General features: G+C 42.0%; 1 protein-coding gene across 6 annotated transcripts in view; it reads right to left on the bottom strand.

The window, feature by feature from the left end:
- Positions 1 to 371: 371 nt before the first annotated feature.
- Positions 372 to 24,250, bottom strand: part of gfm2 (GTP dependent ribosome recycling factor mitochondrial 2) — a 63,033-nt gene continuing 39,154 nt past the window's right edge. For 5 of the 6 annotated variants that reach the window (XM_043707480.1, XM_043707471.1, XM_043707466.1 and 2 more), the window contains 10 exons: positions 22,738 to 22,886; positions 20,114 to 20,254; positions 14,258 to 14,357; positions 12,918 to 13,098; positions 12,696 to 12,772; positions 11,999 to 12,137; positions 10,832 to 11,017; positions 10,565 to 10,680; positions 3,504 to 3,686; positions 372 to 893 (listed from right to left, as the gene is read on the bottom strand). In XM_043707480.1, the coding sequence (XP_043563415.1) occupies positions 765 to 893; positions 3,504 to 3,686; positions 10,565 to 10,680; positions 10,832 to 11,017; positions 11,999 to 12,137; positions 12,696 to 12,772; positions 12,918 to 13,098; positions 14,258 to 14,357; positions 20,114 to 20,254; positions 22,738 to 22,886 (1,401 nt within the window). In that variant the 3' untranslated portion in view covers positions 372 to 764. Of the gene's footprint in view, positions 894 to 3,503; positions 3,687 to 10,564; positions 10,681 to 10,831; positions 11,018 to 11,451; positions 11,685 to 11,998; positions 12,138 to 12,695; positions 12,773 to 12,917; positions 13,099 to 14,257; positions 14,358 to 20,113; positions 20,255 to 22,737; positions 22,887 to 24,250 lie in introns of those variants that run through there. The other variant, XM_043707492.1, reaches the window with a different exon arrangement.

The raw sequence follows: 24,250 nt of genomic DNA, 5'->3' as shown, positions 1-24,250 counted from the left end.
CAAAATGTACCCTGGTTTACCTATTGGAAAAACTAGCCACCTTTCTTCATCCGCTGAGATGGTAATGAGTTGGGCCCCCAAGGATACCCATGAACCTTCTCACCAGAAGTCAATTAGTGAGGTATCAAGTAAGGGCTGATTTTCTCTCCAGGCCCAATTGCTCAATTATTTCCCCCATTTCCCAAATCTAAGGAAAAAAAAATCTGAGGAGAGATAGGTGCCTACAATACCCTTCAAATGTAGATCCAATGAGCCTTACCCTGTTATTTTAAAAGTTAGTGCACCCTCTATCATTTTCTTCCCATGCAAATGAAGTACAAATTGCAGATAGTATAATCTGCTTGTGTTTCACAATAACGTGACATAAGTGATTACACCTGAATTTTATTTTATTCTTGGTCTATAAACTTAATAACTTAAGTCATAAACTCTGTAGATCCTTGAATTCAAACAGAGATGCATTATCTGCTTCATGATTTCATACCAAACCAGAAAAGTCATCAAAAAGTCATCTTATGAACAAAGTCCAAAATATACAAGATTCAAATCTAAGAGCTGACTGCCCGGTTTTAAATGATGTTCCAAGGAGGAGTCTTTTGTTTCCAAGAAGAGCATCCATGAACACTTCAATTCACATCCAAAGTTTCAACATTCTTGTCACAGAGTTGAATGTTTTGACAATTCAAGGAAAAAAATCGTCATCCTTTGAGTTCAATCTCAGACTCTGTTCAGTTATTTGGTCACCTTCACAAGTTCTATAGGATTCACACCACACCCATCACCTTGTTAAAAAGCATGTTTTGATCTTGTAGATTCATTGCCTCATATTTGGAGAACTCCAAAGTAAACACAGCATTGCCTGATGTCAAACTGCGCAGGACAGTTGAGTAACCCTGCCAATAAATAACAGTTGTGAAAAATTATTCTATGATCATTGTTTTAGATTTTTGATTGAATAATTATGCCATTATAAATAATAGCTGTATTCTATAAATCATTCTTAACTTTTCTAATTTTTTAATACGGTATACTTTATAAACATTAAATTATGTTCTGGTTGCCCTATTATAGGAAAGATGTGGATGCTTTGGAGAGGGTTCAGAGGAGGCTTATCAGGATGCTACCTGGACTGGAGGGCTTATCTTATGAAGAGAGGTTGACTGAGCTCAGACTTTTTTCATTGGAGAAAAGGAGGAGGAGAGGGGACCTATTGAGGTATACAAGATAATGAGAGGCATAGATAGAGTTGATAACCAGAGACTATTTCCCAGGGCAGAAATGGCTAACACGAGGGGTCATAGTTTTAAGCTGGTTGGAGGAAAGTATAGAGGGGATGTCGGAGGCGGGTTCTTTACACAGAGAGTTGTGAGAGCATGGAATGTGTTGCCAGCAGCAGTGTGGAAGCAAGGTCATTGGGGACATTTAAGAGACTACTGGACATGCACATGGTCACAGAAATTTGAGGGTGCATACATGAGGATCAATGGTCAGCACAACATTGTGGGCTGAAGGGCCTGTTCTGTGCTGTACTGTTCTATGTTCTAATTCAGTTCACAAGGTTTGATAAAAAAATGAATCACATCATGTTAACATTCACCTCTCTTACCCTGAAATGTATATAATCTTTCATTTGAGGTTGTCCCCTCCTCTTTTGGGTTTGCTGTCTAGCAAAGGTTAAAGCTGTGCAGACAGCCATGAATAGATGATTCAAATGAACTAACATGGGAAGGTTGAAGTAACCAGTTCATTGTAGTGCTGACAAACCAGCAGTGTTCCAGCAAGATATTACAAAATTGTTTGCCCTGACAGTGGAAAATCTCCTTTGACTTATTTACATATGCCCAGTTAAACATCTTTCTTTTAACATTTCAAGACTACTGTATAGAGGAGCAAATCAGAATATTGTTTCAAAATAAATCTCAAGAAATTTGCCTCATGGGGATCCATCAGAAAACAAAGTTTCAACTACAAATTCACATGTTTGCCCTTGCTGTTCAGAAAGGAAAATAGAGAAAGATTGCAGCAGATAGGAATTTGGAAGTCCTCACCCGTGAATCACTAAGAGCTAAAATTCAAGTTCAGTGTCTAGGGAAGGCAAAAGTAACGTTGGCCTTTATTTCAAAATAAAGCAGTGAATTGAGGGATGCGTAGGTTAAGTTATTTTGTTTTAGGTTAGGAATAATCCTCAGCACGACATTGTGGGCCGAAGGGCCTGTTCTGTGCTGTACTTTTCTGTGTTCGATGTTCAAAAGGAATGGAGTATAATAGTAGGGAAGTTTTGCTAACACTTGTGATAAACCTGTTCCTTTAACAAAATTAGGTTGTCCTTGGGTTTTTTTCAGAGGTTGTAAATGGCAGGTTCCGTAACATCTGAAGTTGGATGGAATTTATGGCCAATTTGTTCACAGAAACAGATATTGCCGCAGGCAGAAGGCTTTCAAGTTTTGGGGAAAAAAACTTGTATAATGAAAGGGGAGTGGCTAGTTTTAGCAGCTCAGTTTTTGTTTTGTTTGGTTTTAATGCAGCAGTGGGTGTGTGAAGAAATGGTGCGAGACTCTCTCTGACTCCATTCCTGTAAGAACTTGTGTTTCATTTTACCTTTTGTGCCAAGGGGTGTTTATGGGGATTGTTGCAAGTATTTTGGAACAGCATCATTAAGTTGGGATAGTCTGTTGGGTTTTTGGATAGGATAAATTACTTGGTATTCTGTTTTCTGTTCTTTGTGTTTCATTTTGTAACCTTGTCAATAAATTCTGTTTTGTTTAAAACTTAGTTGTTTGACAACCTGATTCTCTCCTGGAATATCCACTGTACACCTGCTTAAAATCATATAGCAAAATTAGTGTCTGGGCTATCTTGAAATGTTTTGAAGGGTCTGGCCTGGTCCATAACAAACTATAAGAGGCACTAGTCTGACCACAGCTGGAATACTATGAACAATCTTGGGCCCCTATTTGAGGAAAGATCTACTGGCACAGAAGGTACACTGATATGGAGGCACTGTCTTATGAGGAGAGGTTAAGTAGTTGGGCCTGTAATCCTTAGAATTTCAGAAATTAAGGGATAACCCATTGACACAAATAGGATTCTTAAAAGACTTGACAGGGTAAATTCACAAAGATTGTTTTCACTTGTGGGAGAGTATAGGACCAAGGGGACAATCTCAGAATAAGGAGTCATGCATTTAACACCGAGATGAAGATTTTTTTTCTCTCAACAGAGGGCTGCTGAGACTGGATCACTGAATATATTCAGCGCAGAGAAAAACTGATTTTTAATCAATATGGGAATTGGGGTTTTGGGGAAAAGGTAGGAAAGTAGAGTTGAAGACTATCAGATCAGCCATGATCTCATCGAATGGGAGAGGAACCTCGATGGCCTACTTCTGCTTTAAGGTCTTATGGTTGGCTATGGTCTTAGAAATCATAATGTTTAGGATCATTCTATTTATTACAACTATTGACTTTACACAGGTGAACTGCTGTTTGGTGTTGATAACTTACCATTGTTTCTGCAAGTGGAACAGAAGCCAAAACAACTCGGCTGTCCTGACGGTTTTGAATTTCTCGAATGCTTCCTCTTCGCTGAGCCAGATCTGCCAACACCACACTGAGGTACCTCTCATCTACTGTGATTTCCAGGCTCATCACAGGTTCCAGCACCTGACTTAGAGCCTGTTTTAATGCCTAAATACAACGGTGAATAATGTCATTTTGATCAGTAACAAATACAGTGTTTTGAATTTTAAAATATCTTGAGTTTGATTATACTGACTTTTTCTTAATGTAACCAAAGTAAAGACTGAATCCTCAAATAATCTGACAGAGATAATGTTGATGGAATACTAATTTTCTTTGGATTTCAAGGCTCTGAAGTTTATTTCCAAATCAATCTATGTAATCCACGTCATCATCAACAATAATATGCATTTATCTATCACATTTGGAAAAAGAAAAGATATTTCAAGGCCCTTCACCAAGATCCAAGTGAACAGGAACGATGAGTCTAAGAACAATTAGAAGGATCAAACAAAAGGTCAACCAAAAAAAGTGTTTTAAGGTGTGTCTTAAAGTTAAGGAAGGAGATGAGGCTCTGCCGGAAGGCTAAAACAAAACAGACCATTTACTTGCACAACCAAACCTGCTCCACCATTCAGCATTTTCATGGATGATCTTCTACTTTAATGTCATTATGTCTATCGCCATATCCCCTGATATCTTTAACATGCTGAAATCTATCTTTCTTTTTATTTGAAATCCCATTAGTGTGGAAGCAGCTCGGCCCATCAAGTCCATATCGATCCTCGGAACAGCATCCAACCCAGACCCACACCCCTATCTTACCCCTGTAACCCTGCATTTCCCATGGCTAATGCTCCTAGCCTACACATCCCTGGATGCTATGGGCAATTTAGCATGGCCAAGCCACCTAACCTGCACATCTTCAGACGGTGGGAGGAAACCGGAGCACCTGGAAGAAACCCATGCAGACACAGGGAGAACATGCAAACTCCACAAAGTCGCCAGGGACTGGAATCGAACCCAGGTCCTTGGCGCTATAAGGCTACTGAGCCATTGGACCGCCCCTATCAATTGCAACGCCCAGTATACTCAGTGACCAGGTCTGCACAGCCCTCTGGAGTAGAGTTTCAAAGATTCACCATTTTGAATGAAGAAATTACTCCTCATTTAAGCCATAAATAACTTGCATCTTATTCCAAGACAGTCAATCCCAGTTCTAGACTTTCTAATAAGGGAAAACCTTACTGCACTATGCGGAGCACTGAGAGAATTTTGCAAACTTCAATGAGATGGAGTTAAAATCCTGCGATCTGTACAAAGGTGTAGTTGTTAATGATGGTAACAGTGAGGGATAGCAACAAAAGAAACTGGAGACAAAAGAACAGAGTTGGAAAGCTATATGCAAAACTACAGGAAATGCTTAGTTAGGGCAATGGGTGTTCATGATGTAAATGCAAGGATTATAATTTTAAATTTTAGAAGGACCAAAATCCATAGTAGTGAAGTCAGACAAATGAGCAGTTTTAGTGGGGATGATTTGAGTTAGAGCTGGAAATAAAATAGTAATTAAAAAATATAAAATAGAATTTGGAGGTATTCATTGTTTTTATAATTTATAGTTAGATTCAAATTTATTTTGTAGGACTATAAATTTCCTTAGCAAATAATGTTAGAAGCCCATGCTATTAGTTAGATTTGCCTGTTTCGATTTCAAACTCTGTTGTGCAGCATAAAGCAGCAGGTTTGAGTTGATAAAGATGGTGCAAAACTGAAACATGGCAAGCAACTGTGCATCTCCTTAAACAATCAAACTGAAGGGCTAAGGAATTAATTAACAGCACAGGATCTAGGAGGAAGGATAAATTTGAGGCTGTAAATTCAATGTCTACAAGGATAGAAAAGAAACATGGGAAAGAAAAATTGGATTGAGAGAGAAAAAGATGTAAAATAACTTAATATTTTAAATGTTACTTTTTAAACTCTAGCTATAATTAAAACCTGATGGAATGAGATTCCAAATGTGTTATAGTTAATTTTCAACGTCATTATTAAAAATGCACTTAGAACAACATGAATAAGACTTACAACTTTGAGTGGTGAGCTCAGTTTGCTAAGCTAAAACACAGGAACTTCACACTATTCAATACATGGCCTTGATGAAGCAGATAGTAAAGTGTTGCTTTTGCAAAGCTAACAATAGACCAGTGATAATAAATAAATAATGTTTAGATATTTGAGTTGAACTATCATTGGTCCTTGCCCAAAGCTGCCGTACCATTTTATGTACAAGTAAAAGCGAGCCCCATTCACCTCCATTTCTTTCACCCAAATTCTGAATCCTTAGAGTTTTGTTTTCTAATTATCACCAACAGAATGAATGAGGAGTGAAATTACACATCTGTATTCAGATTTTCAATTACTATATATAAATACATATAGTGTTTCTGTTTTCTGTTGACTACTTTAAAGTTATCTTTAAAATTAGTGATTGGGAAATGTTTTGCTAATGGTCAAACTTGTTCATTCAGGAAATCAGAAATACTTAGGCCTTGTAAGAGCACTTAAAATAAAGTAAAATTAATGCTGGCATTACTCAGGAAATACCTTGGCGCTGATATCATTCAATACATTTGCTAAATTTTACTGTTTTATCAATAACAATAGTAATCTATATCCCTGAGATTTTGAAAACAAATTCATGGATTTCAGTATATCTGGAAAAGTTCTTCAAGGTTCCAACTGTCACCAGTACATTTTTGTGTTTGTTTTATAATTTTTTCTTCATACCTGTATATGTCAGATATGTATCCACGATAAAGGGTAACTTCACTAATCTCATACACACACACAACACAATTATGACTAGCATTTATTGTTCATCATCAGTCATCTCCTGAATCATCTGGGGTATGGGCATCATGTTTGATTTAATATAATGAATGGTTCGATGGACAACTTCTGAGGAGAGGTGCTGGAGCGAAACTAAGCCTCACACATACAGGCCAGACAGGGTCAGGACAGCAAGTAGTCTTCTCTAAAACCTGGGTTTTTAGAACAATCTAAACATTTCACAGGCGCTGTTGCATATATCAGCTTTTTAAGAATGAAATCATAGCCCAATGTGCATAAAACTTTGCCCTTGAACAGGATCCTCTGCTGACACTATGGGATCAGTGAATTCATCTCACTACGTCTTCATTGGTTTTTTGATTGATTACTTACTTTGGTAGTTTGAAAGTGAGCTTCTGAATTAAACAATTGGTCTATTTCCACAAAGGAAGCAGAGGCTTGATTACTTATTCACACCAAACAAAAATGGATAGAGATAGTTGAGCCAAATAAAATGGAGTCTTTGTAAGCAGACCGGAAAAGTAAAAAAGGATCAGTGCAGTTTTGGAGCAAAATCAGGTGTCAAGTTCCTATGTACATTGAAGGCTTCATAAAAACTGCACTTTTAAAAATTTCCTTTAACAGTGCATCAGAGTCTTAACATACTAACTCTCAAAGCAACAGGATGTGGTTTATTATTGAGGAAATGGTCAGAAAAAGGAAGGTAGCCCTTGCACGTTATTCCATTCTGGTTTCCTCTTTGCAAGCGATTTCACACTGGCAATGGAAGTCACTTAACAGTAGGTTGTCCTCAAGGAGGAAACAAATTCTGCTTCTTACCCGTCTCTATTAGTTCTTCTTGAATGATGCAACATTCTCCAATAGGCTTTAACCATGACTATTGCCAATATGTATAATTAAGTGCTTTTGTCACAGTTGATGTGAATGATTTCTTAAAGATACTGTAAACAGTAACACAAACAGTAGCTTGGGAATATTCTTCCTCAGCAAGCAAGTTACCATACTACTTCCCAATATGGGTTCAGTTGTCGGGTTTTAGTTGAACTCAAATGGAAGTGTTTGTTTTCATTGAATTTTCTGTTGTCATCTTATTAGCAGAGCTCCTGGTGAAAATAATGGATGCACAGTACAGACCAGTAGAAAATTCAATACAATGCATTCACACACTTTGTGGCATGTTGCATTGCTGATCACACTTCTCACGAGGATTCCAACCCCTGCTTTTCAGTTGTCTGAACACTAGTGACTATGCTCTTTCAGCAGTATGGAATACAGTAGATACAGGAAAGATTGTGGCTAGTGAAAATCTTCAAGCTGTAGCATTGTAACCCTGTCACCAGGGATGGGCTATCGCTTAGTCAGACCACTCCAATATAGATATCAGGCTAGTTTCTAGCCAATATGTGGAAATTCTTCAGTTAAGACCCATCCTAAAATATTGAATGAATAAACTATTGTGCTATCTATTGTTTCAGAAAAGACTTTTACTCCATTATGATTCATTAAATGCATTTCTATTGCCTGTTTTAGCATCTACTCTTTTATTAAAAAAAAGCCATCAGTATCTACCTAGCACAAGGGCTTGGATAACTTTCACACTTAGGCTGATACGTCAAAGGCAATTCAGAACTGAGTAATAATGAACACTAAGAAAGGACAGGCAATCTATCTCCCCCTACTTTCAACGGCGCAATCACTACCTGAGTTTCTCATCACCATGGAGGTGACAAGTAGGTGTGGCAGTGACTGTGGGGATAGGAATCGGGAACAAACTGGGCACTCTGCAGTGAATGCTTTATCTTGTGACCCTCAAAACCTGTCTCCCATATAAAAGGCAAGAAATCAGGAATGTAACAAATGACTCAGCGCTTATTTAAAGGAGTGACTGTAACAAAACAAGAAGTTTGACATCAATCTGAACAGAACAGTTCCATGTTTAACTGTTCTGCCACTCAACTAAATAGACACCTCCTCCACCAAAAGTGGTTGTACGTTGTACAGCCTACAGGATGAACGGTAACAACACACCAAGATTGAATAGCACCTCTCTTCCTTAAGGCTGCAACCACCCAGAAAGGACAACAGCAGGAACAGGACCACAATCATAAAGTTATACAGCACAGAAACAGACCGTTTAGTCCAATGTGTCACTGCTGACCATCATCCCAAACTAAACTAATCCTTCCTGCCTGCACTTGGCTCATAGCCCCCCAAACATTTCTTATTCATGTACTTAACGAATGTCTTTTTAACATTGTAACTGTCCCCACATCTACCACTTCTTCTGGAACTTCACTCCACCTGGTCCACTCTTGTAAGCTAAAAAATTGTCCCTCATGTCTTTTTTAAAATCTTTCTCCTTTCACCATAAAAATATATCTCCCAGTCTTGAAACTCCCCACCCTATAGGAAAGACACCTGCCATTCACCTTATCCATACCTCTCATGATTTTAGAAACTTCTATAAAGTCACCCCTCAACCTCCTTCGCTCCAGTGAAAAACGTCCCACCATCTTCCCATAACTCACTTTCATGTTCCCAAAAATCGCAAAAGTCTTTTGACTGTGCCTTCTATTCTTCATCGCAAACTTCCAATGTTCAATTTGCCTCTCCTGCTCAATTTACCCATTTATTTCCCTCTTTAATGTACTTTGATATGCTATCAACACATCAAAAGCACTGAAAACTTTGTCTGTTTACTGCAATGCTGTTTGTCATTCTTTCCCAGATTCACTTCAGATTATTACTCAGTAGATTTCCATTAAAACATCAACAATTCAGTGCAAATTCAGCAAGTGTTAATAGGCCATCGCACCATCAGTGGTTCAATGCTATAACCGTGCACCTTGACTACCACTAATACAAATATGATTTGGAGATGCTGGTGTTGGACTGCGGTGTATAAAGTTAAAAATCACACAACACCTGGTTATAGTCCAACAGGTTTAATTGGAAGTACAATAGCTTTCGGAGCGACGCTCCTTCATCAGGTGATTGTGGAGGGCTCGATCACAGAATTTATAGCAAAAATTTGCAGTGTGATGTAACTGAAATTATACATTGAAAAATTGATTGTCTGTTAAGCCTTTCATCTGTTAGAATAGTGATAGTTTCACTTCTTTCATGTGTAAATCACAAAACCCATTTTTTTAAAAAAGTTGCATTCTCCGGTTAGCTGTTAACAATGGTGATAGCTAGACAATATGTTGAAGGTGTTAGTCCCCTGTGTTCTCTGTCTATGACCTGATGTTTAGATTGATTCTAATCTAAAAAGTGAGATAACAGAGTCTTACATAAATTCATGCACTTTTTGAGCTGAGAGTTCTACATGAATGTATGCAGTTTTTGAGCAAAGTGCAATGTAACTGCAAGTACAAATTCACCACATAAAATATATGTGTGCATGTGGGTCTTTGTCTGTCTGTGTGTGTGTGCAGAGTGTGCCCAAGGTCCCGGTTGAGGCCCTCCCTATGGGTACCGAACTTAGCTATCAGCCTCTGCTCGGCCACTTTCCTCTGCTGCCTGTCACGAAGTCCACCTTGGAGGATGGTCACCCGAAGTTCCGAGGCTGAATGTCCTGGACCACTTCAGTGTTCCCCAACTGGGAGGGAACCCTCCTGTCTGTTGATTGTTGTGCGGTGCCCATTCATCCGTTGTCGTAGCCTTTGCTCAGTTTCCCCAATGTACTATTAGCTATCACCATTGTTAACAGCTAACCCGAGAATGCAACTTTAAAAAAAGGGTTTTGTGATTTACACATGAAAGAAGTGAAACTATCACTGTATTCTAACAGATGAAAGGCTTAACAGACAATCAATTTTTCAATGTATAATTTCAGTTACATCACACTGCAAATTTTTGCTATAAATTCTGTGTTACGATCGAGCCCTCCACAATCACCTGATGAAGGAACGTCGCTCCGAAAGCTAGTGTACTTCCAATTAAACCTGTTGGACTATAACCTGGTGTTGTGTGATTTTTAACTAGTACAAATAAGTTGAGATAACAAATGCTGGAACACTTCCAAAGTAGCAATTTAATTTCAGTTTTCAAGTGGTAATTATATCTCCCCCTTTCGGATTATGGTGTTCTCTGAACAGCTCAATTAGATCATTAACTGTAGACATATGCAACTATCTGACACTGTCTGGAAAAACAACAGGGTGTTACAGCAATATTTCCAAAGGCCTTACCTTTTGCACAGCCCGAGACACACATGCAGAAATCATTGCCAAAGATGTTCCAGGATGTACACTTAGAGACTGCAGTACAACCACCACATCCTGAACAGGGAATCTCAGCAGAGGACCTACAACAATAAAAAGGGAAATGCACTTGCTTGTATTTGTGTCAGGCTTCACACTTGGTGAATGTGTTTATAATCCACGTAAGAAATTAAAAAAACTTTAAAAAAAATGAATACACCGTCAATGGCAAATATTACATACAGTATTTGGTACCTTGCAGACATGAAGTTTTAATTCCATTTTCTACAGCATGCAGTGCTTCTTTAGAAAGTTGCTCCATTATCTGATTGGAAATGTCAATTAGGGGCACTAACAGTGCTTCTTCTCCAAGCCATGGATGGACTGAAATTTCAGCTGTTACCAGGTTACGTTTCTCCCCTACTGTTCTGTCTAGTGTATCTAAAGAAAGAAACGACTTGTATTTTGTCTTCATATTGTTCTCAGATGTGATGTATTAATCAAATATTGGAAGTGAAATCTTAATTCAGTTTCTTTCTCCACTCATGCTGCTGAACCTGCCAAGTTCCTCCAGCACTTTGTTTTTATTTCAGATTTCTATCATCAGCTTTTGGTTTTTTACTTTTATATTGCACTGAAGAGTCAGTTTGAATTACATGCTTAAATCTCTAGGAGAAAATGAGGACCGCATATGCTGGAGACCAGAGTTGTGAGTGTGGTGCTGGAAAAGCACAGCAGGTCTGGCAGCATCCGAGGAGCAGGGGAATCGACGTTTTGCACATAAGCCCTTCACCAGAAAGCCTCCTTCCTGATGAAGGGCTTATGCCCGAAACGTCGATTTTCCTGCTCCTTGGATGCTACCTGACCTGCTGTGCTTTTCCAGCACCACACTCTTGACCATGCTCAAATCGCTGCAGTGCAGCTTGAACCACAATACAGCTATTCTTCTATATTATTTTTGATTGAAATATGTTGTGATTTCACATGACCTTTTGAAATTGTTGTTGCGATTGTTCAACTTTTGGTCTCCAAACCAAAGATGAAGATGAAGTTCGGAATTGGGATGATATTCCATAGCCAGGTCAATTGATATTTTGTGGGCAGCTGGCTGTAAAATGGAATTGATTGTAGCACATTTAATCAAACTCCTTAGATTCCTCTCTGCCAGGAGCAATACTGCATGCTAGTAACAAGCAGATGAGCTTTGCAGTTACTGTGATAAAGATGCCCCTGACAGGAAATCACTGTGCAGTGTATTTCTACCTTTCTGACAAATTATAATATACCTTTCTATTTCTGTACAGATACATGGCCAAATGGCCTATCTTTACTCAATTTAGCAGTTCAGTACAAAACTTCTCATTTAGGTGATTTCTTTAACAATATTATTTAGACAGAACATATAGTGCATTGAGAGCTTACCACTTGAACTAGCAGACTGCGTTATAGTTTCTCTATAGGCTATCTGGAGAGGCCCGAGATATGCCTCAATTCCATACTCTCTCTTAATTCGATCGTGGATTATCTCAATGTGCAGTTCCCCCATTCCACATAAGATAGTCTATCAAAACAGTAGATAATAGTCAACTGATGTTTCCAAAGGCAAATGGAGTTAATCTAATTGAACAGTAACAGAGTTGAAGGGCGAACTGACTTATTTGTATTTCTATGCTCCGACAATTAATTATTTTCTGTACTTGTATCAAGAAGCGTAAGATTCTTCACTATTCTTCTGTGCATTCATCTGTCTAGACAATATTCTTAATTTTACATTATACTGTGAATGGTTTTGTGCACTAATCTATCCATAACCATTCCCATAAAAACAGAGACATGGTGATAAAGAATGCACACATGCGCCAACTTACTATATTGTGGATTGATTGCAAGTTTCTCAAAAGGAAATGGCTCTCAGCTAGATAGAGAAGTTCTGCCTATCAGGACATTTTTTTGTACTTCCACATTGCCAGTTTAAACAAGGTTGTAAACTGGGTTCAGAATAAGGTAGTACACAACTTCAGCAATGTACTAGACTTATATTGTACTTGGAATTGCACTCTGACATCTAATTGAGTACCTGTAAACATATATGACTATTGAGGACAAGTTTATACATCACCTGCCCAGAATCCGGGTCAATCTTTACTTTCAAACTGGGATCTTCCCGTTGAAGACAGACAAGAGCATGGTCTAGATCTGTGTATAAAAACAGTTTTTTTTTGGTGCATCAATTTCAAACTGAAAACAAGAAATATATCAATAACTGCCTAAAGATCAGATTTGCAGCAAATATTACAGGAAATTAAATTTCATGAATTATTATAAACACATTTCAATGTACCTGATTGTTTCGCCATAGATGGTGGTTCAATTGTGCAAAAGAACACTGGCTCTGGAATCTCAACTGCAGCTAACACTGGATCTTCCTGCTCTTTGACTTTTTTCCCAGATTCCTTCCCTGCTCGATGAGCTGCAGCTGCTGCTGATGACTTTGATGAAACTATTGTGTCACCAGTTGCAGCCTGAGAGTAAAGAAAACTATATCAAATGTTCACCTGTGCAAATTCCACTTGCTCTCACAAGATCTCACATTGAGTCCAGTTTTGCAACAACTCCTCAATATCAATAGCAATCACTCACACCTCACTTGGAATTCAGCTTTTTTTAATCCACGACTGGACCAAGGCTATAATGAAGTCAGGAGTTTAATGGCCCTGTGGAACTCAATAGGAGTGTCATTCCTCAATAGGAATGTCACCTTCCATCGTATGTTACTGGGCAAGTTAGGGATATCTGGGAAAATATCCACAAAACTGCCTGATGCTTTTGATTGTTCACTTTAAAAATTAATGGTAAAACCTAAAAATCGATTAATGCTGTTTCAATCGCAAGTTACTGGGCAAGTTATGGATATTGGGAAAATATGTACACAACTGCTTGGTGCTTCTGAATGTCTCACTCAATAAAAATCAATGGTAAAACCTAAAAATTGATTAATGCTGTTTCATTAAAGTTCTGGAACCAGTTAAAGCCAGAGATTGGGAAAGACATCCTGTATATGTAGCTTTCCCCTCCCCACTTCAATATTTCTGCAGACAAAAAAAAAGCAACTCAGTATTCACTTCTCTTCTGAAACTTTTGTGACCCATCGACCAAACACAAGATAGACTCCAAGTCAAAAATTAAATCCTTTGGGGTGAAGCTCATAATGAGTAACACCAGAAGAAGACGTGTACCAAAAAAAAAAGCCTAACAACATATTGTTTTAACAATCGAATATTATTGTTCAGCCAGACCTCAGAAACTCATTAGCAAGGTGCTGTGGTCTGTGTCATCTTTTCGCTGATTCAATTAATAGATTAGATAAAAAAAAAAATCACAGGACCCTTTTATAATTGCCCTCAAGAAAGAGGTGTTGAATTGCCTTCTTCAAACCCTGCAGTTTGTATGGTGTAGGAGCACTGACAATGCTGTTATGGAGGAAGCTCTGGGTTTATTTTGCAGCATCAGTGAAGTAATGATGATATTGTTCCAAGTCAGGGGTGTGTGTGATATGGAGGATGATTTACACCAATCAATGACAGGTAGATCAATACTTATGCTTGCTAAGAAACCATAGACATAAATCCTGTAAAGTAAAATGTTTCAAGAAAACATGAGCATGTAGTCCAATGCTCTCACCTGTTTAAGTCCCACAGTTAAAGCAATATTTCCAGCCTGTAGTGCAGGGATCTCAATTTGGTGGTCAGCAAATGGCAATAAAAGACGACTCATTCGTTCTCTGTCAAACAAAATATTTTTGGTAAAGAAAAAAATCTTGGTTTTTCACAAAGCACGTCGTTAACAGATTCAAATAATATTTTGTGCAGGTAAATATGATTGATATACAAAACTCTATGTGCAATTTAATATACAGATTTTTCTCATGTTTGTTCTCCCCATCCATCTAGAAACATCCTTGATATGACAGAGATCTGCAGCAACCCTTCCACCTTGAAATGGCAACTGAAGCAACAGGGGCCTCACAGCAGACTGTGATCCGTAACCAGAATATCAGTCTTCTCCCCTAGTCCTAGTCAAAAACTCCAGCAGGCCCTCTGTGCTGAACTACCATTTGTAAGCCACAATCTGCTGCTGCTGAAATCCCAATTGCACTGAGCATCTTCACTGGCAGAAGGAGGGTAGTAAATGCCAGATGGGAGGAAGGGGCAGTTGTCAATTCCATGAGCAAGGACCCCAGTTAACATTGCAGACAGCTAGAAAGGGGGCGGCAGCCCTGTAAAAGACTCCCAGTACACTGGTGTAGGTCACAAATGGACTCACTGGCATTTCCTCACTCCTTCTGCCAGCGAAAGTGACCCATGCCACTGGAGTTTCTGCAGCAGATTCTGGCTTACAAATAGTGGTCCAACACAGAGGAGCTGCTAGAATTTTCCAGATCGGGGGAAGGAGACTGATGTCCTGGCTGTGGACTGCAGTCTGCTGTGAAGGCTCTGTCATCTCAAGGGTTGCTGCAGAGCTCAGTCATTGCCTGGCTGGTGGCTGCCGACCATGACACAGCTAAAGACAAGTGATGGGCACCAGGTTGTGCTGGGGCCAATGTGCTAAGGTGCCCTAGTGCTGACCCCAAACAGGGAAATCCTTGGCTCCACAATCAGAAGGTTGTCTAGTGGAGGTACTGTGAGCAGAATGTTACTCTTTCCTTTTAAACCAGTATTATTAAATTGATTTTACTCTTAACAATTTTCCCATTTACCAATATAAGAATTTAATCATTTAAGATACTAACTTTCAACTTAGAAGGTATACAATTTTAAATGATTTCCTGTTAACAGAGGCCTTATGACGCTTAACCAAAGATTTAACATTAACATTAAAGCTTAAAGTTGTGATATTTGGGAATGCAATCCCAAATTTAAGTAAAGACATTCTGTAGTACAACAGTTCAATTACATTTCTATTTAGAAACATTTTAAAAAACTACTTTTTTGTCTCAGGTTATATTTCTTTTTAAATTCACTCAGGGCATTTGGACTTCATTTGCTGGGTCAACATGTATTGCATCTGCCTTCAAGTCCTTGTAAAGGGGTGGTGTTGTCTTATGGAACTATTGCACATTTGTACTTAGTTGCAGACTATGTTTGACGCACAGAATCACTTTCAGGCAGTACGGCACGTTTCCTACAAGTGGTGACATCAATACTAACTGCTGCTGCTGCTGCTAGAGATTTTATTTGGATCAGTCTGAACTTCTGCCAAACTGAGAAGTTCATTCCAAAGGGTCAACAGAAGCATAGGATTAAACTGCTAGTCAGATCAGAAGCTTACATAGATGATAGAATTGATCATATTACCTGTTCAAACCTGGTTTCTGAAGTTGACAAATCTCAGTCTCAGAAGGAAACTTTGGCAAAGGTCATTCCCCCTGCTTTTGAAAAAAGTTTATTGTTGACCTCTCTCTTAAGCCTAATTGGAGTTCATTTTTTCACATATTTACTATATTTCGTATAACATTTTCATATAACGTATCATCTCAGCAAAAGAGCTTTCTATGAACTATAAAACTTCTAAGTTCATATGCATCGAACCTGTGCAAAAAGTTTCTTCCTATGTTATAAGCAGAATGAGGTTAGCTACAGGGTCAGCATTGTGTCCATTCAGAGTTGCCATAAATAAGACGGGGGCGAGCTGGCTTTGGCATCCACAATGCCACTGGACATTGGGGCCATTGAGGGTGGTGGTGCTAGAGAAGACATCAAGATGAGAGGAGCAGCGAGGGGGCGAGATGAGAGGAGCAGCGAGGGGGCGAGATGAGAGGAGCAGCGAGGGGGCGAGATGAGAGGAGCAGCGAGGGGGCGAGATGAGAGGAGCAGCGAGGGGGCGAGATGAGAGGAGCAGCGAGGGGGCGAGATGAGAGGAGCAGCGAGGGGGCGAGATGAGAGGAGCAGCGAGGGGGCGAGATGAGAGGAGCAGCGAGGGGGCGAGATGAGAGGAGCAGCGAGGGGGCGAGATGAGAGGAGCAGCGAGGGGGCGAGATGAGAGGAGCAGCGAGGGGGCGAGATGAGAGGAGCAGCGAGGGGGCGAGATGAGAGGAGCAGCGAGGGGGCGAGATGAGAGGAGCAGCGAGGGGGCGAGATGAGAGGAGCAGCGAGGGGGCGAGATGAGAGGAGCAGCGAGGGGGCGAGATGAGAGGAGCAGCGAGGGGGCGAGATGAGAGGAGCAGCGAGGGGGCGAGATGAGAGGAGCAGCGAGGGGGCGAGATGAGAGGAGCAGCGAGGGGGCGAGATGAGAGGAGCAGCGAGGGGGCGAGATGAGAGGAGCAGCGAGGGGGCGAGATGAGAGGAGCAGCGAGGGGGCGAGATGAGAGGAGCAGCGAGGGGGCGAGATGAGAGGAGCAGCGAGGGGGCGAGATGAGAGGAGCAGCGAGGGGGCGAGATGAGAGGAGCAGCGAGGGGGCGAGATGAGAGGAGCAGCGAGGGGGCGAGATGAGAGGAGCAGCGAGGGGGCGAGATGAGAGGAGCAGCGAGGGGGCGAGATGAGAGGAGCAGCGAGGGGGCGAGATGAGAGGAGCAGCGAGGGGGCGAGATGAGAGGAGCAGCGAGGGGGCGAGATGAGAGGAGCAGCGAGGGGGCGAGATGAGAGGAGCAGCGAGGGGGCGAGATGAGAGGAGCAGCGAGGGGGCGAGATGAGAGGAGCAGCGAGGGGGCGAGATGAGAGGAGCAGCGAGGGGGCGAGATGAGAGGAGCAGCGAGGGGGCGAGATGAGAGGAGCAGCGAGGGGGCGAGATGAGAGGAGCAGCGAGGGGGCGAGATGAGAGGAGCAGCGAGGGGGCGAGATGAGAGGAGCAGCGAGGGGGCGAGATGAGAGGAGCAGCGAGGGGGCGAGATGAGAGGAGCAGCGAGGGGGCGAGATGAGAGGAGCAGCGAGGGGGCGAGATGAGAGGAGCAGCGAGGGGGCGAGATGAGAGGAGCAGCGAGGGGGCGAGATGAGAGGAGCAGCGAGGGGGCGAGATGAGAGGAGCAGCGAGGGGGCGAGATGAGAGGAGCAGCGAGGGGGCGAGATGAGAGGAGCAGCGAGGGGGCGAGATGAGAGGAGCAGCGAGGGGGCGAGATGAGAGGAGCAGCGAGGGGGCGAGATGAGAGGAGCAGCGAGGGGGCGAGATGAGAGGAGCAGCGAGGGGGCGAGATGAGAGGAGCAGCGAGGGGGCGAGATGAGAGGAGCAGCGAGGGGGCGAGATGAGAGGAGCAGCGAGGGGGCGAGATGAGAGGAGCAGCGAGGGGGCGAGATGAGAGGAGCAGCGAGGGGGCGAGATGAGAGGAGCAGCGAGGGGGCGAGATGAGAGGAGCAGCGAGGGGGCGAGATGAGAGGAGCAGCGAGGGGGCGAGATGAGAGGAGCAGCGAGGGGGCGAGATGAGAGGAGCAGCGAGGGGGCGAGATGAGAGGAGCAGCGAGGGGGCGAGATGAGAGGAGCAGCGAGGGGGCGAGATGAGAGGAGCAGCGAGGGGGCGAGATGAGAGGAGCAGCGAGGGGGCGAGATGAGAGGAGCAGCGAGGGGGCGAGATGAGAGGAGCAGCGAGGGGGCGAGATGAGAGGAGCAGCGAGGGGGCGAGATGAGAGGAGCAGCGAGGGGGCGAGATGAGAGGAGCAGCGAGGGGGCGAGATGAGAGGAGCAGCGAGGGGGCGAGATGAGAGGAGCAGCGAGGGGGCGAGATGAGAGGAGCAGCGAGGGGGCGAGATGAGAGGAGCAGCGAGGGGGCGAGATGAGAGGAGCAGCGAGGGGGCGAGATGAGAGGAGCAGCGAGGGGGCGAGATGAGAGGAGCAGCGAGGGGGCGAGATGAGAGGAGCAGCGAGGGGGCGAGATGAGAGGAGCAGCGAGGGGGCGAGATGAGAGGAGCAGCGAGGGGGCGAGATGAGAGGAGCAGCGAGGGGGCGAGATGAGAGGAGCAGCGAGGGGGCGAGATGAGAGGAGCAGCGAGGGGGCGAGATGAGAGGAGCAGCGAGGGGGCGAGATGAGAGGAGCAGCGAGGGGGCGAGATGAGAGGAGCAGCGAGGGGGCGAGATGAGAGGAGCAGCGAGGGGGCGAGATGAGAGGAGCAGCGAGGGGGCGAGATGAGAGGAGCAGCGAGGGGGCGAGATGAGAGGAGCAGCGAGGGGGCGAGATGAGAGGAGCAGCGAGGGGGCGAGATGAGAGGAGCAGCGAGGGGGCGAGATGAGAGGAGCAGCGAGGGGGCGAGATGAGAGGAGCAGCGAGGGGGCGAGATGAGAGGAGCAGCGAGGGGGCGAGATGAGAGGAGCAGCGAGGGGGCGAGATGAGAGGAGCAGCGAGGGGGCGAGATGAGAGGAGCAGCGAGGGGGCGAGATGAGAGGAGCAGCGAGGGGGCGAGATGAGAGGAGCAGCGAGGGGGCGAGATGAGAGGAGCAGCGAGGGGGCGAGATGAGAGGAGCAGCGAGGGGGCGAGATGAGAGGAGCAGCGAGGGGGCGAGATGAGAGGAGCAGCGAGGGGGCGAGATGAGAGGAGCAGCGAGGGGGCGAGATGAGAGGAGCAGCGAGGGGGCGAGATGATGTGTGTGAGAGAGAGAAAGGGCGTGTGAGACAGAGAAAAGGTGTCAGAGAGAGAGAAACAAAGTGTGTGAGAGGGACAGAGAGAAAGGGTGTGAAAGTGAGAGACAGGAAGGGTACGTGTGTGTGTGTGTTTGAGCGAGTGTGTGTAAGGGTGTGAGAGAGAGGTTGTGAGAGAGAGAAAGAGTGTGCAAGAGAGACGAGAGAGAGAGAGAGGGAGGGAGAAAAAGAGTTTGTGAGAGAAAGAGAGAAAGGAAGCAAGTAAGCTTAAGAGAGCAAAGATGAAAGAGAAGAAAAAAAAAAGAGAATTTGGGTGGGGTAGGGAAATGATGAGTGGCTTGGATAGGAAACTGCGGGTTGTGGTGGTCCTATGTATCTGCTGCCCTCGTGTGCTTTATAAGCAGCCTTGGTGAAACTGAAATTTTGAAATGCCTGATACCTTTCCCAAGCAGAAATAGTTAGGTGGAGATGTTGGCAAAATGGCAATATCACTGAAATACTAATCCAAAGGCCCAGGCTAATGTTCTGAGTTCAAATTTCATGGTGGTATTTAAATTCAAGTAATAAAACTGAAATTGACAGCTTTTCCCAGAATGGTGAACTTGAAACTACCTTTGATCTTTGTAAACGAAAAGTATATAAGTCACTAATGTCGATTAGGGAAGGAAATCTCTCATCCTTTCCTGGGCTGTGATACATGTAACTCCAGACCTGTAGTAATGTCATTGATTGTTAACTATCCAGTGAAATGGTTTAACATGCCATTCTGTTCAAATCAATTAGGAATGGCCTACCAATGCTAGTCTTGATAGTAATGCCAACGTTCAAAGAAGGAATAAATTAAAATAACACAAAAGATAATGTGAAACAATATCTGAATCTTGTTTTTCAAGATTACTTTTTTTGTTCAGAAAATTCATTTATCCATTGGACTACATGGAATCCTTTACATTCTAACATCAAGGTAAATACTCACATGCAGTTTTTATTGATATTATAAACAGCTGATTGAGGTTTCATTGTACCAGAGTAGATGCGGACAAACACCAAAGGCCCACGCTGTCTATCATGGACAACTTTAAATGCAAGAGCGCACAGATCATCTCCATAACAATGTCTGAAAACACAATGGGGAGGATTTGCATGTGAGAAAAACATTTTGTTGTTTTTAATCCATCAAAATGTACTTCACAGTATTAATAAATAAATCATATGCGATTAAAAAAACTCATTGTTGAATCTTATAGACAATTAATGTATTCATCATTATTGACAAAACCAAAGAGAACCTTCCACTACAACAAAGAATCTAAACTGAGAACTGACAGCCAAAAAAAAGGTTGACATTTAGTCTAAAATGGATGACTACATGGTATTGAATTGTCAAGACTGTTTATGGACTACAAATTAAAAGACAGCATTGTCCTCCCAACACTGCCCTAACATAAACATCTTTACTTCAAAGAACTACAGAATTGTAACAGTGCAGGAAGCCATCAAACCCACCATATCAAACCAGCTTTCCAGATGAGCATTAAGACTTGGCGCCATTCTCTTGTCTATCCTTATCCCTTCCACACTGTTTCGATTTAACTAATCAACTCAAGTCCTCTTTAATGCCTCAATTAAACCCACCTTCACCATGCATTAAGGCAGTGCATTCTCAACCTAAACTACTCATGTGAAGACATTTTTCCTCATATAGGAATAGTTTCTCCTTATCTACTATCAAGTCCCTCGTGATTTTGAAAACTTGCGTCAGGTTCTCGCCTTAGCTACCATCTCTCTAAGGAGAACAGTTCCAACCTCTCCAATCTATTCTCTTGACAGAAGTTTCTCAGTCTTGGAACCATTCTTGTAAATCTCTTCAGCATACTATTCAATGCATTCACATTGTTCCTTTGTGTATGGAACTCAAAACTGAAATAATAAATTGTCTTGTTTAAGTTCAGCATAACCTCCTTGCTCAAGCTCCATGCCCCTATTAATAATTCACTTTATGCTTTATTAACTGTTTTCTCACCTGCCGCTTTCAAATGACCTGTGCACATATGCACCCAGGTCCCTCCACTGCTGCAATTACTTCAGACTCATACCCTTTTTTAAACATGGTCTATGTTCTTCCTAGAATGTATCACTTCACATTTCTCTGCAGGGACCTTCATCTGCCCACTGCATCCTGTCCATGTCCTTTTGAAGTTCTAAACTATTCTCTTGATAGTTTACAATGTTTCCAAGCTTTTTTTTGAATCCATAAACTTTGAAAATGTCCTCCACACATGAAAGTCATTTATATCAAGATGTGTGTGTAACTCCACTACAAACCTTTCTCCAGCCTGAAAATATCCATTGATCATTACTCTGTTTTCTATCACCTATCCAATTTTGTATTTATATAGCAACTGTTTCTTTTACTTCATGTGCTATACCTTTCTCACAAATTTGTGTGGCATTGTATTAAATATATAAAGGCCTACGTACACCATATCAACGGCATTGTTATCACAATTCTCCGTTACCTCTTCAAAGACTCCAGTATTTCAGTTAAACAGGATTTCCCCTTTAGAAATCCATGCTGACTCTTCTTAATCAATCTACTTGATCCCAATGTGACGTTTAATTCTATACTGAATAATAGTTTATAGAAGTTTCTCTACCACTCTCGTGAAACTGATTAGTCTGTAACTGTTAGGCTTATCCTTACAAATGTTTTTGAACAATAGTATGATGTTTGCAATTCTCCAGTTGTCTGACACCTCCTCCGAGTCTAGGGAAGACAGAAGGATTATGGTAATTTCTGTGTAATCTCTACCCTCACTTCCTTCAATATCATTGGGCTTTATTAAAGTTAAGTACCAGTAACTTAACCAACATTGAACCCTTCATGTTACAGAGTTTCCTCCTCTGTCACTATGGCCTAGAGAGCGTGCATTTTCTTGATAAATCCACACAGAAATTATTCATTTAATACCTCAGCATATTCCTAAAATCATCATCTGTGTTTTTGTAGACTCGATTACTCCAATGCTGTTCTGGTTGGCCTCTACATTTTCTTCCTCTGTAAACTTCATCTCACTCAAACCTCTGACCACTTCCTGTCCTGCACCAATACCTGCTCACTCATAACCCTGTTCAGACACCTTTGGAGCAGTTGGAATGTGAACCCATACTTTCTGGCTCAGGGTTAGCGACACTACCATTGCACACATATGCCCTCACCCATAACCCTCTACTCTGAACTACAATGATTCCTATTCCATTTTGACAAATAGAACATTTTCATTTAGGAGTTTAATTTAGAAATTTATAATTTAGAAATTATGGTCTTGCACAAACCTCAACTAGCCTTACAACCCTCCTTTAGAAGCTCTGGACTCCACTTCCCCACCAGGCTATTTCAACACCTTTGGTTTATAATTGCCCTGATATTGTATTGGATCTTCTTTGTCTTCTTTAAGGCACTCTTAAAGTCTATTTCTTTCACAAAGCCTTTAGTCAGCCTGATGTAATAATATTTGCTTTTTTGACTTGAAGTCAATTTTTGTTTGATTATGCTTCATGAGCTGCAAATAGGATCATTCCTGAAACACAAATACTCACATAAAGTCATGTTTGCACTCATTTGGGGCTGGCAGATATTTTGTGATGGCATCCATTAATAGCTGCACACCTTTATTCTTCAATGCACTTCCACACAAAACTGGCACTGCTGTTTGTGCTAATGTGACTCGGCGGATTGCTGCATTCAACTGCATTCAAAATATGAGAGTCAGCTTAATTGTTTTTTTTTTAAGAAAGATATTTTACTTTCAAACTTTCAGCTTTAGAAAATGTCGGGGTCAAATGCTAAACTTGTGTTTCTAGATAACTTCATTTCATAACGTAACCGAGCAACTGAAAAAAAAGAACATCAAAGAGTTCTGCATGTAAAAGTTAGCTACTGGTTACTTTTTTCTCTAAATTTCGAAAGGTAACCAAACTACTGCTCAAACAAAAGAAATCCTTTCTTCTAAGGTGAACGATTTTAGCACAAAGATTTTATTTGAATTTCCTGTTCTTTGTCGCATTGGTAGCTCAATGTTCTAGCCTCAGTGTGATCAATAACCAGAATGTGGTGATTCCAATCTTGACGTGCATCAGTGTCAGATAGCAAGGAGTCAAGAGTTGGCAGATTTCAGATGTGATGTAGAACAAAGATCTGTTGTCTCTTTAGCAACTCACAAAAGATTCCATAACAGTAGTTGAAGACCATCAAAGCATTCTCTTGACTTTTGGCGATAATCACTTCTGCCATGGCAAAAGCTGGTTTTCGAAAGGGGTAAAACACCAAATAATCAAACCAAATTCTCTGAGTGAGGCTGACACCAGGTATACATCGATGCCCATCCTTTAACACCCTTCTAGAATATAGATGAATGCGGGTCTTTTAGTACTTTTAGAAAAGGAGCTAGGCAGGTCGGACAAGTCCGGATCTTTTAGTACTTATAGCTAGGATTGGAGTAACATGGGAGCTAAAGGTAGGTCTGCTAGACGATGTGCCAGTGCCCTTGGGTCTTTTTCAAGAAGGTTTTAGTAGAGGGATGGCATGGTTTTCCATCAGCATGTGAGGTAGAGGTGACATGATATATTAAGGGCAACGTTAAGGGTAACGTAATAGTAACGCGACTGTACTGGTAATCCAGAATTCCAGGACCTGAATTAGGGGTTAAAATTTGAATTCAACAAAAATCTGGAATTATAACCCAGATTATAACCCACTAACGGTGAACATGTAACCATTTTCAAATATGCTAAAACGCATGTGGTTCACTAATTGCTTTCAGGGAAGGAGGTCTGCTGCTCACACCTGATTTGGCCTACACCTGACTCTGGATTAGTGGTGCTGGAAGAGCACAGCAGTTCAGGCAGCATCCAAGGAGCTTTGAAATCGACGTTTCGGGCAAAAGCCCTTCATCAGGAATAAAGGCAGTGATCCTGAAGCGTGAAGAGATAAGCTAGAGGAGTGTGGGGGTGGGGAGAGAGTAGCATAGAATACAATGGGTGAGTGGGGGAGGAGATGAAGGTGATAGGTCAGGGAGGAGAGGGTGGAGTGGATAGGTGGAAAAGGAGCTAG

The sequence above is a fragment of the Chiloscyllium plagiosum genome, chromosome 2 (genome assembly GCF_004010195.1).
Source record: "Chiloscyllium plagiosum isolate BGI_BamShark_2017 chromosome 2, ASM401019v2, whole genome shotgun sequence".
Classification (NCBI taxonomy): Eukaryota; Metazoa; Chordata; class Chondrichthyes; order Orectolobiformes; family Hemiscylliidae; genus Chiloscyllium; species Chiloscyllium plagiosum.
The sequence above is the reverse complement of the archived record's forward strand: the minus strand, read 5'-3'. Positions and strand labels throughout refer to the sequence as shown.